General features: G+C 45.4%; 1 protein-coding gene across 2 annotated transcripts in view; it reads left to right on the top strand.

Annotated features, from left to right (window-relative positions):
* Window positions 1-19,305, top strand: part of LOC147461862 (SNARE-like superfamily protein) — a 118,981-nt gene that overhangs the window by 36,356 nt on the left and 63,320 nt on the right. For both annotated transcript variants that reach the window (XM_086509333.1, XM_086509332.1), the window contains exons 3-4: window positions 15,695-15,780; window positions 15,871-15,931. In XM_086509333.1, coding sequence (XP_086365459.1) covers window positions 15,695-15,780; window positions 15,871-15,931 — 147 coding nt within the window. The remainder of the gene's footprint in view (window positions 1-15,694; window positions 15,781-15,870; window positions 15,932-19,305) is intronic.

A 19,305-nucleotide genomic window follows, 5' to 3' on the forward strand; every position in this document is an offset into this window, starting at 1 on the left:
TGAAATGATCAACAATTGTTAAACTTTGAGTGTTCCTTGAATGCAAACTTGGTGGTAGGTTAGTCACAAAATCCATGGAAATATCCTGAAAAGGTCCATCGGGAATAGGCAGCGGAAGCAAGAGGCCTTGCTGCTTACCTCGAGGAGCTTTTACTTTTTGACATATAGTGCACTGTGTGACATAACGAAACACATCTTTTCACATTTTAGGCCAATAAAAAATCTTTCAATTTTTTTCAATGTGGTGTTCATTCTCCTGTGTCCACCCGTGAGAGAATCATGTGCATCATGCAATATGTTTGGCCTGAGAGAGGGCAACACACATAAACGGTGACGAAAAAACAACAATCCATCACGAATGAGATAGTTGCTTGGTCCTTGGGAAGCAAGAGCCTGCAACCAATGCTTACCAAAATCGGAATCCGCATACTGATTCTTCCTGCTATCAAAAGACTCACCCTGAATAGAAAATGTGGGTCTTGGCTCAAGAGCCAAAATCTGTCCTTTGCGACTCAACGCATCTTCAACAGGGTTAGCTTTTCCAGGCACATACTCAATCAAACCTCCAAATTGCTCAAAAAATTGTGACCACCGTGCTTGGCGATCACTCCAATGTGCACTAGGCATAGACTGGAGCCACTTGAGGGCTTGATGATCTGTGCGCACTGTAAACTCTCTACCATACAGAAAATGCTTCCAATGCTTAAGAGAGTGAATGACAGACAAAAGTTCTTTATCATAAACTGAATAATTCTTTTCTGCACTATTGAGCTTCCGGCTAAGGAAAGCTACTGGACGACCATGTTGCTGAACCACAGCGCCTATGGCGACATTGCTCGCATTCGTCCATACCTCAAAGGGATCATCCCAAGAGGTAAGGATAAGACACGATGCTTCTGACACCGCAACCTTAAGAGTTGCGAAAGCCTCAATGGCTGCCTCGGGCAAGTCTATGCGCTGATGGCGAGTCTTTACCCCTTTCAAAACATCAGTCATAGGTGCAACAATGCGTGAAAAATTCTCTATGTGCGAACTATATGCTTGACATAAACCAAGAAAAAAATGCACATCATATGCAGTTTTGGGCAAATCCCAATTACGAACGTGTTCCACCTTCGCGGGATCTAGCTTGACGCCTTCTGCAGAAATGATATAACCCAAATAAGTGACTTCAATAAGAAAAAATTATGACTTCTCAATTGACACTCATCCAAACGAATTAGTACCCTTTCAACATCTCTTTCATGTTGTTCCCACGATGCAGAAAAAATGAGAATATCATCTAAAAAGATGAACACACATACACCGACCATATCGTCGAAACGACCTACCATGAGACGATTGAATGTACCCACGGCACCTGTCAATCCAAAAGGAATAACAATATACTCCCATTGCCCTCGCTCGGTACGAAAGGCGGTCTTGAAAATGTCGCCTTCGAATACTCGTACCTGATGGTATGTGTTCGCGTCATTACCTTCGGAATGCAAGGGGAACATTTTACAACTCTGCCGCGAAGTCAATTGGGTAACGACTCGGGAGATTTTCAGGCGGCAACCCCGAAACGGGAAAATGCTTGTAATCGTGCCAAGTGGTGCATTTTGATGCAAGGTAGCGCAACGTTGAATTTTAGCTTGGAGGCTCATTTTGTAGTTTCCTTTCCACTCTATGTACACTGTGGTGCTAGGAGTGATGACCTGCACACTACACACTGCTCTCTCCCCCCCCTACGTGCAGTTATGTGATGCGCCACAAGAGGGCTCTTCATTTGATTGATGTACAGCTGTGTGGTTTCATGCTTTTGTGCTGAGGCAAGAGCTTCCTTGAGCAGGAATAGGAGCAGCTAACTGCTACTCCAAAAGTAGGCACCGGTGAGGGTGATAACCTCACCGTACAGGTGCAATTTCAGCGCTGGTTATGTGCTGTATTCTGACTGTTTTTCAGCCATATGGACGCCAAAACCATTGGGAACAGTGCCCCACTAATAGAGGACAGTTTGGGGACTGTTTAGGGCTGAAAACTGGGCAAAAACCAGTAAATACACGAGCTGAATTACTGTTTTTGGGCAAAAATCAGAGGGTTTATGCGAGTGGAAGTGAGTTCCAGTAGGGGAATAGGTTTTGCGCAAGTTTTGGGATTGTTATGTTGCCGAAATTTGGCCAAAACAGGTGGTATCTAGCTGTCTGTCTCTAAAGTAGGGTTAAGAATTTCGGGTGAAAGCCAAAGTCTACTGTCCCACAGGCCGGTTTCAAGGTTCCGTTGCCGGGACATCAATCACTTTTTCCTCAAAGAGTGAGCCTCGGTTGTTTTGGGTAAAGACACAGAGTACAGGAACGTGGGATTACACTATGGCCGACAAAGGGAAGGGTATTATGGAAGACGGTTCCTCTTCGAAGGAAAGACAGGAAATTGGTGAGAGCTCACGGCCACGTCAGTCTGTACCTTCTGTTGATATGAACGTCCCTCCAATACAGGGCTTTATGACTAGGCAACTCGAGGATGATGCGTTCAGGACTCCGTTAGTTGCCGCGGTGAATGTGTTTTTGCAACTGGTGCAGAACCCAAGGTTTATGGATTTCTTGCAAGCGTCACCAGTGCCACAACAAAATAGGCAACCTACACCACGAACAAAGCTTGTTGAGGCTCAAGCCCAAGTACTTCATGCGCCTCAGTAGGATAGGGAACACTCGCATGTTGTGGAGTCAGGGGCTCCAAAACAGGTTCCTCCCGTTTGTGAAGAGGTGGTTAGGACGCCTATTCCATCGGTTATGCCAGTTCAGCCCACCACCTTTCAGAGCCCGCATGTTGTCTTGAATGGACAGGGAACTGGTTACCATGCAATGCATCCAGTTTTTCCACCACCCACGGTACATCTTGGGTATTTTGGGGGTGGATCTGTGTTCTAGAGTATGGCTGGTTATGCGCCTGGAAGTGAGTCGCACATGCCAAGAACAATGTTTGGGGGTATGCATGGCATGATGCCAAACCCCATGTATGGTAGCATCGGCATGCAGCAAGGTTTTCAGTGCAACCAGGGCCAGTTTGGGGTGCCACAGGGTCATTTTGGCATGGCTGGTTTTTCTGGACAGCAGCCAGATATGGCACCTCTGATGCAAAATGTTAATGGCCAAGATGTGCCGATGATGCCTATTGCAGTGCCCATGTTGCAGACTATTCCGTATGACAATTTGGGGGCACTAGAAAAGCCGAAAGCTTACAAAGAAGGTGGTGCAACTGTAAAGTTGAGCACTTTTAGTGAGGATAAAGCAAAGGCTCTCACTTTCCTCCAGCAGTTTGATACAGCTTATGCAGGAGGGAATTTACAGATGGCTCTAAGGTCAAGAAAGCTTCCACTTTCTTGAAGGACAATGTGTAACAGACTTGGACACTCCAAGTCAAGAATCAACCGCGATAGCACCAAATAACCACTTCAAAACAATTCACAGATCACAAAAGATTTGCATTGGCCCGGCGGAGTTTCGTGGCTAGAGATATTGGCCCCAAAGACTGGCGCCCCTTTCGGTATTTCTTTTTATATTAATCAGATCAAAGTACAAGAGAGTGGCTAGGGTTTCACTCTCAGACTCTGCGTCCAGATGCTCTGAGAAGTGAAGCCCTCACCACTTATTTAAAGATACAAGGGATGCCCAAAAGTAGAGCCCCAAAAGCTTTTAAAATAAAAAGCATCAGTTCTCTCTCTCTCTTAGAGAGTCTTTTCTCTTTTTTTTTATTATAAAAAAGGCAAAATTCGCTTCGCTCATCATTTAAATTTTTTTATTTTTATTTTTTCGGTCTCCGTGATTTCCGAAAATTAGGGTTTCTGATGTCCACCACATCATCACTTTGTGACATACCCCCCTCTTGAAAGCATTGTAATCGATCGCGGTTATGCCTGCAAAACCGACAAAAGCCATAAACCGTCTTAGCAGACACTGATTGTTAGTACCTACGTACTAGGATCACACATCTAGCACATGTACAAAATCGACAGTCACATCACAAGACATCACCAGACATCACAGGACATCACATGACATTCAACATTCATTCGGATCTTAGACCATGATTTATCGGCAATGTAGCTAGCAATCACATCTAGGTCCAATCGGGACCTCATCGATGTCCGATTGAGTAACCTCTATTGCAACCATGTCTATTCGAGATCAATCAGACCAAAATACAGCAGTCATTTCGGCTGTCAGTTCCTGCACTCACAAGAATCACTAACGTGTGATCTCGTAATGCCTGAAAGACTTGAAGCAGATGATCTCTGTGTTCTGCCTCATTCTTGGAGAAGACAGTGATGTCGTCAAAGAAAGTGCCAACAAATAGCGTGTACTCTCGAAAAATCCTGTCCATCATCCGGTTAAATGTCGCAGGAGCATTGGTTAAGCCAAAAGGCAACACCAAAAACGCAAATAACCCAAAAGTCGTCCGAAAAAGTGTCTTGTAGACATCTCTCGGCACTATCCTGATCTGATGATATCCACTCTTTAAGTCAATCCTGCTAAACCACAAGGATCCCTTCAACCTATCGAGTATATCATCGATCCTAGGAATCATAAATCTGTTCTTGATGGTGATTTCGTTGAGAGTGCTATAATTGATGCACATTCTCCAAGATCCGTCTTTCTTCAAAACCAACAACACTGGAGAGCAATACGGTGAAGTACTAGGCTGGACAAGACCCTTTTCCAAGAGGTCTTTCACTTGGTTCATAATCTCTTCATTCTGTGCTCGGCTCACACGGTAGGGTGGCCGGTTCGGTGACGTGCTTCCAGGTATCAGATCAATGGTATGATCTTCAGGCCCTCTCAAAAGCAATCGGCATGAGTGTGGAGAAGAAGCTTGGCGTTCTTTAGATCAGGTCAAAACATATTCAACCTTTATCCATCGTTCAGTTCTCTCCCAAAAGCATGAGTAAGAAACTGAAGTTCATCAAGTACAATCTCTAAGTCCTTCATTTATCAAAGTTGCTTTCTCGGCCCGGTAGTCAACCACGGCGTAGTTCTTGTGGTACCAAGGGATACTGAGTAGAACGTCACTCGCGTGCCCTGAACACCCCTGTCATTGCAAACAAAGTTTGCCAATGCTCGGTGTAATGGCAACATCCCATTCGGGTGCTAGTCAAACTACCTCCGCCTGTGGCGTCAGTCTGTCGGTCGTAATTCCAAATCGAGCCGCCAGTTCCAAGTGAAAAGAAGTTTGCCTTGGTTCCTTCAAAAGAGCTTCCTGATCCTTCACTTTGCCTCAAAAGCGGCAAAGTTTTTACTTTCATTCATTAGATTCGGTGCAGGTCCCACGCCATGTGGTACTAATTCTGCTGTTCTATCTGCCTTTTCTGCCACATTCCTCAGTTGCTCTGGAACTCTCAGGCTTGTCGTCGTCTTTATCATTCTGTTCTTTCTATGCCTTTTTAGGGCACTTCGCGGAGATATGTCCATGTTCCCCTCATCGAAAGCACTTCCCCTCTCTGATGAAGCGAGCTCTCTCCTTAGGAGTAAGCTTGGGTCGTGCATCCTTTTTCTCTGGGTTGCTCTTTTTTCTTTCTACTTTCATTCCTAGAAGTCTGTTCGGCTCGTTGTGTCATGGCCTTATCTTTGGGGTAGGTCAAGCTGCCAGAGTGAATGGCAAAGTCCCGCTTTGCATGACTCATCAACTCCTAAGTAGAAGCTGACTTCTATTCCAAGCAGTGATCTTGGATCTCTGTAGGTAGACCCAAGGTAAACCGCTCAATCTGTTCTCTGAACGAGATCTTCTTGAATGAAGAGGCGGGTAGAAAAGAGCTCCAGAATCTTTCACAAGAAGCATTGATTGTGTCTTTCTTGGTCATCCGAAGATGGTTCCAAGCAGCTCGTATGTCTCATTCATATTCTTGCATTAACCAAGAAGAAATAAAAAGCTTCTTAAATTTCAGCCATTTAACTGGCGCAGTCTTGTTTAAAAGAAGCGTGGACCACTAAGTACGAGCATTCCTCTTAAAGTAAGAGGCAGCTCTCCGAATCTTGGAGTGCTCTGAATAGCGTCCTCCCGCGAAAGCGATGTCAAACTGTTGTATAAAAGACAGAGCCTTTGAAGCATCTGAGTATCCTGAAAAAGTATCAAACTTGATCGAGTGGCCACCTTCCTTAAACTCTTGGACTTTCTTGCTTTTATCTTCGAGAAAGTCATACTTGTTGACTTTGCAAAATTCTTCTTGTTCGCATAAAAGTTTCTGTTGTCAGAGTCTGAACTGTCCGTAGACGAGTAGTCCTCTGTAGAAGTGTCACTCACTGGGCGAGACTTAGACTTCCTTGCCTTTTTCTTGCCCTTTCCGACGCGTTGTTTCTTGCTTTTCTTTTTTCTTTTCCCGTCTTGTTCGCTCGAGTCTCAAGAGCTAGAAGAACTGTCAGAAGAAGAAGAAGAAGAAGAAGAATTGGGTAGGTCTTCAAACTTGATGCGCTTCTTCAATTTCTTTGCCTTGTCAAATGTCGACCGACGACCCAAATATCCCGGGAAGTCGGTGTCTTTCTTCTGCTTTTTGTCGTGTTTTTTGCCTTTCTTTTGCACGTCGAAAAGCTGAGCAATCTGTGCATCAACCACGTTCTCCAGTTCCTTCTTCGTATATTTCTTGGAGGCAGAAGGTTTCTTGAGAGCGGGTTTCGGGAGTGGTGTTGTGGTTCTTTGCCACTCCATCTGTACCTCTCCCAAAGAGGTCTGGTTCATATATATTTCCATCTTCGGGTCCTTGGCAAAATTGAGCATCATCTTTCTTGGATCGCCAATCCATTGACGACGCTTCATCTCTCTTTGCTCTGCCTGAGTAGGCCGAGGCGGGCCATACTCTCTGTCTGAATCTTCGTTGTGATCCCAGCCCGCATCTCAAGATGTAGAGGGAGTCGACTGATCATTTCCTGAAGCCATAGGTACCGCGGGAAAAAAAAAATTCGGGGATCGGATTTCCCGTAGAAGAGAAATCGGCCGTGCTCTGATACCACTGTAACAGACTTGGACACTCCAAGTCAAGAATCAACCGTGACAGCACCAAATAACCACTTCAAAACAATTCAAAGATCACAATAGATTTGCGTTGGCCCGACGGAGTTCCGTGCCTAGAGATATTGGCCCCAAAGACTGGCATCCCTTTCGGTATTTCTTTTTATATTAATCAGATCAAAGTACAAGAGAGTGGCTAGGGTTTCACTCTCAGACTCTACGTCCAGATGCTCTGAGAAGTAAAGCCCTCACCACTTATTTAAAGATACAAGGGATGCCCAAAAGCAGAGCCCCAAAAGCTTTTAAAATAAAAAGCATCAGTTCTCTCTCTCTCTCTCTTAGATAGTCTTTTCTCTTTTTTTTTATAAAAAAGGCAAAATTCGTGTCGCTCATCATTTAATTTTTTTAATTTTTTTTTTCAGCTACCGTGATTTTCGAAAATTAGGGTTTTTGGCAGAAATTAGGGTTTGTAGGAAGTTTAGGGTTTTTGGCAAAAATTAGGGTTTTTGCTGTCCGCCACGTCATCACTTTGTGACACAATGCGCTTACATGGTGGACGACATTGTTACTACAAGGACAGACACCCGCCACTTGGGTTTACTTCAAGCAAATGTTTGCATTTCTTGGCTGTCAAATGAATTTGAAGCCGACGTCATGACAGATTGGCACCAGCTTACTTCGGCTACATGCAAGAGCTTGCTGGAGTACAATCGGAGGTTTTGTAAAGCGTTACTCTCAATGACCTCCTACAGATTTGTGCCACTGACAGAGCAGATAGAGAAGTATTGTTGTGGGCTGTCTAAAGGGCTTCGCAATTACTGTACTAAGAACAGAGTGGCTACCCTCACCCAGCTCATGCAAGTTGCTAACACTGGTCTTACCTTGTTGAAAGGAGAGGACAATGGGTTTCCGAGCAACGAGAAAGAAGGGCAGCAAAAGAAAAATTCAGTGAAGAAGTCCTTTGTGAAAACGGCTCCTGAAGTGTCACAGGGGTCAGAAAAGGCCACCAAAGATAAGGATTCAGCCGGGACTTCTGGAGCACAGGCAAAGAAACAGAAAAGGAAGCCTTCTGTGCGCAAGTCGCTCGAGGAAAGAAGGTTTTAATGGCTGAAAATAAATGCTTTATATGCGAGCAGCCTGGTCACTTTGCTACCAATTATCCACAAAGGAAAAGGCCGACCAACTTCATGTCTGTGGGTGAAACTACTGTTCACATTGGCCATACAATGTCTTGACCATTTGCAACTTCAAAAAGAGGGTCTCAAAAATAAAACAAAAATCATTGGAAAGAAACCAACAACTAAGGTTAGCAATTGCCACGTCCTTGTGACATAGTTAACGGTTGCCACGTCCTCGTGACAGCTCCTACAACACAGCGGAGCAGTGTCGATGCGTCTTTCTTCACACCTGGGCATGGTTGTTTGTGCTTTTCCGTCAGGATCAGGGTCACATTACATGGCATTATGCACCCCCACAGTGGTTCATTCTACGTTCATCGTACGTACCACCTTGATGTTTACTTAACCTACATATTGTCTCTCCTCTTTGTACTTCCTCTTGGTGATAGGCCATTGAGCATCTCTTGAGGTCTCTTATGTACATAGAGTACAACCTCTCTCTCTCTCTCTCTCTCTCTCTCTCTCTCTCTCTCTGTGGTTTTAAGGTTTTACAGCTGCAAGTGAGCTACTAGTTTTTTTCTAGAGGCACAACTTCGTTAGTTTTGTTGCAATTTAACGGAGCAGCCGTGTAATTGAAGTTGTGAACACCTTATTTTCATACGAGGCAGAGCTTGTTGAGGTGCTATTTCTTGTGTAAATGATTGGCAAAGCAAGGCATAGGATTTTTAATAGAATTTTCAGAGATATGCATGGATTTCACAGCTCAAGACACTTTGATTTATTTTTGATTCTATAGGATGGCAATTTATTTGCAAGGAGTCACAAGTGCTTTAAATGTACTATCTGTGGCACAACTACCGGTTTAGTGCAGGCGCTCTACATATTATATCAGTGGCACGTTGGACTTGCCGGTTGTCGTGAAGGGTAATCCATGACAGGGCATTGCATGGCAGTTTTCACTCCTACAGGTTTTGAAGATCATGTTCATTGCTCTTGAGCTATGAATAAATTAGGTGAGGGGTTTTAGAGCATGGACAAAGGAGATGGTCAGAGGTGTATGTAGAGGATGTACAATTGCATGACATTGGCACCTTAGGATCAGGATACAATGCGGAGATTGCTCTGGGTAGTCATGGTTCGGAGGATGTTGTAAGGAGTGTAGAGGAGTACCTTCGGGTGGATCTATGGAGTCAACATGGCTCCCCTTATTGTTCCCTTACATACTTTCACACCTATCCATTCTTTCACATTACTCTGTGCTTGCTGGAGTTTTTCCCCTTGTCATGTATTATCCTTGGAGGGGTTTTTCCACTCCAATTGTATCATGTATTATGGCTATGGCTGAACATTCATGTATATTTTTTCAAGTAATATCGATGGGACAAGCCCAACTTTTAATGTGAGAGAAGCTTTTTATGTGTGGGAGAGAGAGAGAGAGAAATGAAATGAAATGATATATTAATGTCTTTAAAAGGCCAAAATGACCTATGAGACCAATCCGTTACAAACATGTAAATTTGGTACCATGTCTGAGTAAAAAAAAAGAAATACTAAAATGAATCTAAAAGTGCTACTAGCTTGAACTGTGTGGGGTATGTGTGATCCCTGATACAATGGGTGCCAAATACAAGAGAAAGATACAATGGGTGATGGATCCACCCTCATCTGTACTTTGGATGTCGAGATAGTATAGCTCGAATCCTCTGTTGTAGTCTCCGTTGATGTTGTGAAGCTCCTCTCCTCAGTCGTGGGCGTCTTGATCTCCCTAGTTCCAACGCTCGGTCAATGAGAGTAGCGAGGGTGTGAGTATGGGCTGAGCTTTGCAATGGTGGTTGCTCCTTTATCTATCTAATGTTTGGTGTGAAGAAATCAGCAATCTGTCTTTGGGATTGTCTCTCTCCAGATCTCCTCAGTAAACTATCTCTGTGTCTGTGTAACTCAAGTAGATACAAGCCAACACATCTCTGGTCTTGATAGCTCATGACTCTTGAGAAGGGTCCGAAGCCTTCTCTAAATAGACAGTGGAAGCGACCTCGTACCTCATAATACACTGTGCACTGACATATATAATGTGTCTCCGTCTCTGGCTTTGTATGGCATAGACGGCATATCCTGCTAGTTGCTGGTATCCCTTTGAATCTACTAGTCTCAATCTCAAGCTGGTGTGAAAATGTCCGTATCTGACCAATGGCACACCGTAACCCATGAAATAGATGTGTATCCATATAGTTGGGACGAATCACAACCCATCCCCTGTGAGTTGAAGAAGATGCTAGCCATCTTCGTGCCAAACTCTTGTGCAGAGGCCTTGGCTCTAATCAGCCTAGAGATCATAGATACCAAGGGCCTCTCCATACTTCTCCACCCATCCTGACCCACAGAGGGTCCCCAAACTTAAACCCCATAGAGCATAGCTGAAGTTACCAAGGTATCAAAGAGCCAGAGCTTTGTTTGGGGTTCCTGGAATTGAACCTGCGAACACATCCTCTCCAATCCTCCCAAGGCCGCATACGCTCTGGTCAGTCTAGTCTCTGCTGCTCTCTTCAAAGAAAACTTTGGCCCAGTGAAGACTACCCCAAGATAAGCGTATGTATTTGTGTACTCCATAGTCTCCTGACCATAAGTGAATGTAGGTGCTGATCTCTTGATCCATTGCGTTGTGGTGTTAAACACCATAACCTTGGTTTTACCAAGGTCTACACACAATCCACTATCCTCCGCAAAGCAACGTAATGCATCCAAGTGTCGCTGCATACCCTTCGGTGAGTTGGAGATCAACACAATATCTATTATCGTCAGCATATAACAACAATGGAATCCATGTCCTTGCAAGCTGGGCACCTTTGTCACTCTCTCTGTCAATGCAATCAGAAACCTCATCTTTATACATACCAAATAGAGTAGGAGACAATGGAAAGCCTTGTTTCACTCCAATTGTTGCTAAATTGGCTTTATCTGACAGAAAAATAATTCTAAATGAATTATTGGATTTATAAGTGAGAGGGTTTTCTTGCTTGGAACACCAAGGAAAAATAATTCTAAATGAATTATTGGAATTTTAAATGAGAGGGTTTTTCTCACTGGAGACATGCGAGTACAGAGTATTCCTAGTGCGTCATTCAAAGTAATGACGGGAGCACTGTGAAAGGGAATATTTGTAAGGCCACCAGGAACGAGTGCTTCTGATGCGTCACATCGGATGGGTGACAGCGAGCATCGGAAAGAAGTATCCGACCATCCGAGAATGGACATCTCTGATGCGTCATAGGATGGGTGACATAGAGCATCGCGAAGCAGATCGTACCGTAAGTTTGGTAGGAAAGGACTAGGTGATGGGTATTCCTGATGCGTCACAAGGTGGGTGATGAGTGCATCGGAAAGGGAATATCCATAGTCAGGAGGAAATTCCGAACTGTGTTGGGGAATATTTGTAAGGCCACCAGGAACGAGTGCTTCTGATGCGTCACATCGGATGGGTGACAGCGAGCATCGGAAAGAAGTATCCGACCATCCGAGAATGGACATCTCTGATGCGTCATAGGATGGGTGACATAGAGCATCGCGAAGCAGATTGTACCGTAAGTTTGGTAGGAAAGGACTAGGTGATGGGTATTCTTGATGCGTCACAAGGTGGGTGATGAGTGCATCGGAAAGGGAATATCCATAGTCAGGAGGAAATTCCGAACTGTGTTGGTATTGTGCACAAGGAAAAGCAAGCACTTCAATGAAGATGGGTTCGGAGGAAACTTTGAGGAAAAACGGATGCTTTTTGAGAAAGCGGGATTGCTTTTCGAGAAAGTAGATGCTTTCCCGCGAGGAAGTCGAGGAAGTGCGTACATGTCCCACCACTGATATGTATAGAGCCATGATCCCCCAAATCAACTGAATGGGCACTCCCATCTTGTGTAGTCTGCGCGACAATCTTGCTCTGGGCACCATGTCAAATGCTTTGTGGAAATCCACAAAGCTACAATAAATCCATCTCCCATGGGCCCTACCCTCCTCAATGATGGCTCCGAGTGTCAGAATATGGTCAAGAGTAGAGAAGCCTCTCCTAAGACCGGCCTGTCCGGTTGCTCGTATGCCTTCACTCTCTGGCCATCTGCTCAACTGCTGCTCAAGGATAGATGCATACAACCGTGCCAATGTGTGTCCAATCATAATAGTACGGTAGTTTCCAGGCATCGTAGGATCACCTGCCTTGAAGATGGGCACAATAGTAGACAGTCTTCAAGTCTCAGGACCCTCACACATGACACGATTGAACAGAACTGCAAGAACCTCTGCCAGCATATCTCCAGCATGTATAAAGTGCTCTGCTACTAGACCATCATGATCATATGCCCTCCTGGTCCTCATCCTGTCAATGACCGTCTTTACCATCTGAGTGGTAAAGAAGGTACTCGTAGATGGGCATGGTTCAGGAGGATCTGGAAGGGGTGTCTGTCCAAGAACCGTATATAAGGATGTTTGATACTGACCCCACACATCAGGAGAAGTAATCACTAGGGGAGGGGAGTACTCATGAAAGAGACGCCATGCCTTTCCTGAGTCTCTACTCAAGAATGCTCATTTCTTCCGTCGCACAAGGCGCTTGAAGGCTATCCGAGACTCTCTGTGATTGATGACCCTTAGGAGAAGCTCTCTCTGAAGCTGTGCTCTTGTCTCTCTACACTCCTCGTCATACCAACTGTTCTGAGGCATGGTCCCAGGATGGCGTCTCTGATTAATGAAGTATCCCCAAACACCAAGACCTGAATGCGAGGTGGGCCAGACGAGAAGATGCAGGATCCTGGAACTATCGTGCCAAAATGAGCAGCAATCATCTGGGGGAGATTATCATTGATAAAATGGAGAGGCATATCTGGGAAGGAGAGCGTCAGAGGGAATCTGGGAATAAGGTGTCGATTGTCAAACTCCTCGGTGGAAAATTCGGGATACCACCTCGTCAAGTATATCATCCTGCGATCAGAGAGTATTGGAGAGCGAGCTAGGAGAGCTGAGGCGATGGCGGGATCTGAAAGGCGTACCATGAATATGCCTCTGCCAAGGAGTGTAAGCTCGGACGTCCGTCCCTGAGTAGTGCCCAATGCAGTCTGACACCAATCACGTATAGAAGATCGGGGTGAAGACTGTCGAATTATCCGGCCAACCAAGGCATGCTGAGCCAAGTGTTGTACTTTGGAGTCAATGCGTGACAATAGGTCGCCAGTGTAGTCCACGCGACAGGCAAGTGGTGATGGAGCGCCGTGAGGAGCACTCGAGACCGGCATAGCCGCCATGAAGAATGGGCGAGACTGGCAAATGCTAAAAAACAAGACCCAAAGTGTAGCTTGGACTGAAGGGAGCAATGGAAAGATGGAGGCCGAGGTTGAAGGGCAGGAGGGAGGCACGTCGAGGAAGAAGAGTCGATGGAGTAATTGCATTCAGCTTGTACACCCCACGTGATAGGCTATTTTGGCATCCGCTGGGGATTATATTGTACTCAGTGATATACAGCCCTGACTTTTTCCAAAGAGAGAGAGAGAGAGAGAGAGAGAGAGAGAGAGAGAGAGAGAGAGAGATGTGGGAAAGGCTCTCCATGCTGATAACAAAGTGCTAAAACAAGTGACCAAGGGTGGTCTGGCATGGATCCAACAGGCCCTCGATGGTAAGACCCAAGGTACACACAACTGCTATTGCTACTGCCAGCTGCTCCTGCACATGAGACCACTTGCAAGGCATCCACATGGGTACCACCTCTAACGTGCTCTGAGAGCATCGTCTCCTCTTAGCGAGATCTGATCTGGATCTAGAATCTTGGATGAGAAACTCTGCTAGTGCATGATCATGAGGCTGCCCTGAGGAGGAAACTGCACGGTAGAGGATAATCTGACAAATTAACATTGGTGCTGCCCAACAAAAATGCTGGGGGAGATCTGGAAAACACCACTGAGCTGAGCCAAAAACACTGAGGAAGATGCCTTTGCAGGGCTGTCATTGACCGATCTACACCCCTAGGGGCTGCCCCAATAGGGTGCCCCCCTGCTGGGCTCTATCTGCTGTCTCCAAAGGTGGTACCCCCTTTGCTGTCTATATAGGGTAAATCCCAAGCTGGCCCACGGAGTAATAAAATAGGGGCAAATAAGAGGAAAAAAGTGGGAGAAAGGGCAAGAAGGGCCCCTAGAGTTTAGGGGGAAAAAATGCCAAGGCTGGAGAAAAATACTCCCAACCTGCAGGAGCCTATGTGGCCACGGAATGAATCAAAACCTTGAGCTACACATGGCGATAAAATCCCCACATGAGAAAACTACCTCACTTTGGCTGGGCACAGCCACAAAGCATTCCTCACCCCTATCCCTGGGAGATACATGGACTGATTGGACCAATCTAGAGATGTCATAATTCTAACACTAGCGCAATGGAAAATTGGACAGCGGGTGTTATGGTGGCAGCAACAGCAGCTCTGCTGTTAGTGTTGGCAGCTGCAGAAGGTTGTTCTGGTGACGGCAACCCTGGACGAGGTGAGCGGCAACAGCTAGCAAGGTGGCTTGGCAGGTGGATGTGATACCCTAGATGGGTGCGAAGTCCTCTCTCTTGGCTGCGAAACTTGCGTCAGCTGCAACTGGCCATGCACAACAGTTGTAACAGCAGCACACTCGTATGCACACAAGGCCTCGATGCAAGAAACTGCGACCGAAAACTATTGCAACCAGCACTCAATGAATTGATCCAAGGGGTCATGCGCAGGTGCTGGCTACAATGATATCACCATGTAGACGCCTAATTTGCTTTATGTCAAACATTAATACTGAAAGAAACTCTATCTTCTGAAGCCAATACAATAGTCATTGCTACACCATCTGATTTTAATGTGGCATGATCAAATTTGAAGATTATGCCAGATTGAGCGCGCATAGCATACTTCAGGCTTAGTCACGACTCTCTTATCTGTACGCCCTTGTCTACCTGGCCTGTAGAGGCATCGTATATGCTGTAGGGTTTTTCTTTAATGTATGCTAAAGACTGAAATGAGAATCTGCAACGCACTGACCTATGAAGAAGGTTATGCATTTTGATCTTACTCGAGTGGACTGATGTACTCATGCATGCAATGCATTTACATCTAGTGATAACAAGGTGAAAATTCACTATGGCCTGCATAAGGCTATTGAAGAGAATTTCCTAATAAAAAGAAAGTGACACTATTAATTTTAAACATGTAGTGTCAAAATACAATATTATGTTCTTTTGAAAAAAAGAGTAACAATGCATATATTCCAATGGCATAAAAAATAATGTTTGACACAAAACTCAATGCCCAATGCCCCTCTTTAAAGACAGTGGCACACAAATGTCAACACCCTCTCACAAGGGCCTAAATTTTTTTTAAAAAATTTATCATTAGCTTGTCATGTGGCATTAATCGACAAGCTTTTTCCAATGGTCCAGATTTGCACCCAAAAATCCACCCTTCACTAGATTGTAATGATTAAACTTTTATCAAGTATTTAGCATGCTTGATATTATATTGATTGAGCTTGTTAATATGAAACTTTTGGTGAGTAACCTGCTTTATTTTTCTTGGTTTTTGTGCCAATCTCTGCTCTTAACTTGTGCAGAAGGAAGAGGCAGCTCACCAGCACCAGTTTATACTGCATGCAGCATTAGATATTGTTCAAGATTTGGCTTGGACCACGAATGCCACGTATGTTCTTTCCTAATTTTCAAGTGCGTGTCCTTATGTTATCACAGAAGTCTCAGTGGAATAAAAGATTTCTTACTGTTTCCTTTTCAGATTCTTAAAGTCGGTGGATAAGTTCACTGATTTGACTGTCTCAGTTTATGTGACAGCTGGTCATATCCTTTGTGTGTGTGTGTGTGTGTGTGTGTGTGTGTGTGTGAGAGAGAGAGAGAGAGAGAGAGAGAGAGAGAGAGAGAGAGAGAGAGAGAGATGACGCGAACCCTATCGAAACCTAATCTGCTCGTGTCGAAACCCTAATGCCTGCATCGAAACCCTAAACCTAAGCCTTTGCGCCACCTCCTCTGCCCTCGCAGCCCTCACGCAGACCTGCTACGCCTCATCCCCACCATCGTGCTGCCCTGTCCCACCTTGCGCAGCTCTGCTACGCCATCATCCAACCTGCGCGCTGGCTTCGCTCTGCCTCCCACGCCTTCCCAGGCCCGTGTCGCCCTTCCCAGCCCTTCCCTACTCTGTTCTGCCCACCTTTGGCCCACCCCATCAAACCGTGCCCTGCCGTTACCTCCCTACTCACCTTGCCCCGCCTCTCCCCCCCGCCCTGCCCGCCTTTTTCCTGCCTTGCCCCCCCCCGGATTAACATCGTCTCTCAAAGAGGGGCTGTTGGCCGCTTAGTGGGTTGCTCCTACGCTCGAGTCAACATCCGAGAGTGGCTCTCGTGCACTCTTACTGGTTCAGATGAGGGCAAAGTCGAGGACATCATCTTGCTAGGCAAAGGTACTTTCATTGCTATTTTCTCTTCAAAAGAACTTGCCTCTCGAGTCGTCGGCCGCACTCCTCTCGTCTTCGGAGACAGATTGGGTTTTTGCACCCGTGGTACAAGGATTTCACACTTACTGCTTTTGAAGACAGATGTCAGGTTCCAAAGTATCCAGTAAAATTATCTTCCCAGAGCTGCATGAACAGTTTTGGTTACCAGATATACTGAGGCAGATGGGTTCTGTCTTTGACATACCATTTATTCGTTCAGTGAAGCTACAAACATCTATGCCATCTATAAAGGTGGCTACACCCCTTCCACATTCTTTCCAGATGCCATCACTTTTGAGTGCAAAGGGGTGTTTTACTCACAGAAGATTGTGGTTACAGGCAGACAGAACCAGTGCCTACGGTGCCAGGAGATGGGGCACCTGATGAGGGATTGCCCTAGAGGGCGACAACAGAGACTGACTGCTCGGAGGAGGAGACAACCCTCTCAGTCACAACAGACCCCACAGAACGTTGCACAGTCTCAGGACCGTGTGCATTGACGGCAACAGCAGAGTGCTCAGCAGCAGCACAATGTTGTACAGACGTAGAGACAGAGACAGATACAGACAGGTAGATAGGTACATGCACAACCTATTCTCGTCTACAGAAGGATAGTGAGAGAGAGGTTGGCAGAGGTAGAGCAGCCACCAGGCAGACCTCCAGAGGAGAGGTTACTAGACCAGGATAGACAAGATACTCCAAGGCAGTTTGACAGAGAGATAGAGGAGGATTAGTCGTCGATAGTAGTTCAGGAGCAAACTGAGCTACCCCAGGATACGGCAGGCCAGCAAGCTTTAGATCTTTTGGAGATTCAGTCACAAGTGCCCCTCACAGCAGAGTGTTCAGGGAGAGCAAGAGAGTGGGTCCTCGCAATTTGTTGAGACTAGTCAACAGGCTTTGCATCTCCAGAAAATGTCTGAGATCTTGCCAGCTCATTTCTTTGCAGTTTGTCCTTGGAGATCTCCAGAGGAGTGTGCCACTATGTGTTGACATGCTTTTCTTGCAGTTGTCAGGAACACACCACATTTTCCTTCGTCCAAAGAGGGCTCCCACGATCAAATTTAGAGTGGAGGTTTTACACGATGACTCCTTTTGGACGAGGGAGGCTGTTTTTGACACCCTAAAGGAACAGACAATGGTTGAGGCCAATTACTTCATGGAGATCAGAGAGTTTGCAGATTTTGTTTGAGAGTCAGTTTAGAGAGGCTGTAGGGAAGTTGGTTTGGTAAGAGAGATGTGCATCTTGGTACCGTCCCTTGGCTTTTGAGGTGGATAGTGAGTAGGTCCCCCTTGCCTCTCTTACAGTTTGGTTGTGCCGTAGATCCGCTTCCTTTTTTGGGGTTCATCATCAGGAAATGTTAAGAGTGGATGCGGATGATTCTGGAGGCTCGGCTGAGGGGTTTCATAGTCCCTTGGCTTTTGTGAGCTACTACAGGAGGTTTTTACAGAGGATGCTTTATATTAGTCATATAAACAACACTCGACTTTGTAGTTTTCGCTACATGGCCCAAGGTGGACAAAACTTTGGGCAGATCCGTGTAGACTTGATCACTATCTAGATAGCTACACTGCACCACCTAGTGCAAGGACAACTCAATCTTCGAATTGGTGAATACAAGGACCGCGAATGCTTTTTGATGGCACCCATCGAGGGATGTGATATCATCTTGGGTATGCCATTGCACTACCATATGCAACCGGTCCCAGATTATGTAGAAAAGACCCTCGCTTTTGAGCATGATGGCAAGAACATTAAAATTTTTTGCTGATGTAGGGGATTGGCTATTCCCTATTGTAAGCCATATCTCCATTAAGAAGGAAATAAAGAAGTGCGTTTTTGCTTACTTGATTTTTGCACGTGAAAGAGATAAAACTAATGAGGGTTCGCTCTCTAGTTTGGAAATTGAAGGTTTCAATTTCTTGATAAATATAAAGATTGTTTTACGGATACTCTATCGGACAAGCTACCTCCGGAACGTCCGGAAGATCATCATATTGATCTCGTACCAGGTAGCTCTCCCCCAAACCTACCCCCTTTATGGGGCAGTCTTACTCAGCAAGAGGAAATTTTGAAGCAAGTCAACGAGCTTCTGGAAAAAGGTCTAGTACGACCAAGTACTTTGCCTTATTGCTCTCCAGTTCTACTGGTGCGTGAAGAAAGACGGCACGTTTTGAATGTGCATAGATTATTCCGATACCCTTGATAAGTTGCAGGGAGCAAGCATCTTTAGTCGCATTGACTTAAAAAGCGGGTATCATCAGATACGCATAGCCCCTGAGGATGTCCATAAGACTCCCTTTGGCATAACCTTTGGACTTTGTGAGTTTTTGGTAATGACGTTTGGCTTGACCAATGCTCTTGCCACATTCAATCGAAGGATGGATCGAATTTTCAGCTCACATCGAGCTTTCACAGGAGCGTTCTTTGATGACATACTTGTCTTTTCAAAGATCGAGGAGGAACATCGGAAGCACTTGGACATAATGTTTCAGGAATTGCGAAAGCATGATTTGCATGTGAATGCAAAGAAAAGTGAGTTCTTCCTCATTGAGATATACTCTCTCGGCCATATAGTCTCACACAACCAAGTGAGAATAAATGCCTCAAAGATCCAAGTCGTGCAAGATTGGCCAACTCCTTGGACAATACGCGATGTATGAAACATTTTGGCTATCGAAGGTTCCTACTATCGGAGGTTTATCCGAGGCTTTGCTCAATTAGCA

The sequence above is a fragment of the Adiantum capillus-veneris genome, chromosome 3 (genome assembly GCF_014529385.1).
Source record: "Adiantum capillus-veneris isolate H3 chromosome 3, ASM1452938v2, whole genome shotgun sequence".
NCBI classification, from domain to species: Eukaryota; Viridiplantae; Streptophyta; class Polypodiopsida; order Polypodiales; family Pteridaceae; genus Adiantum; species Adiantum capillus-veneris.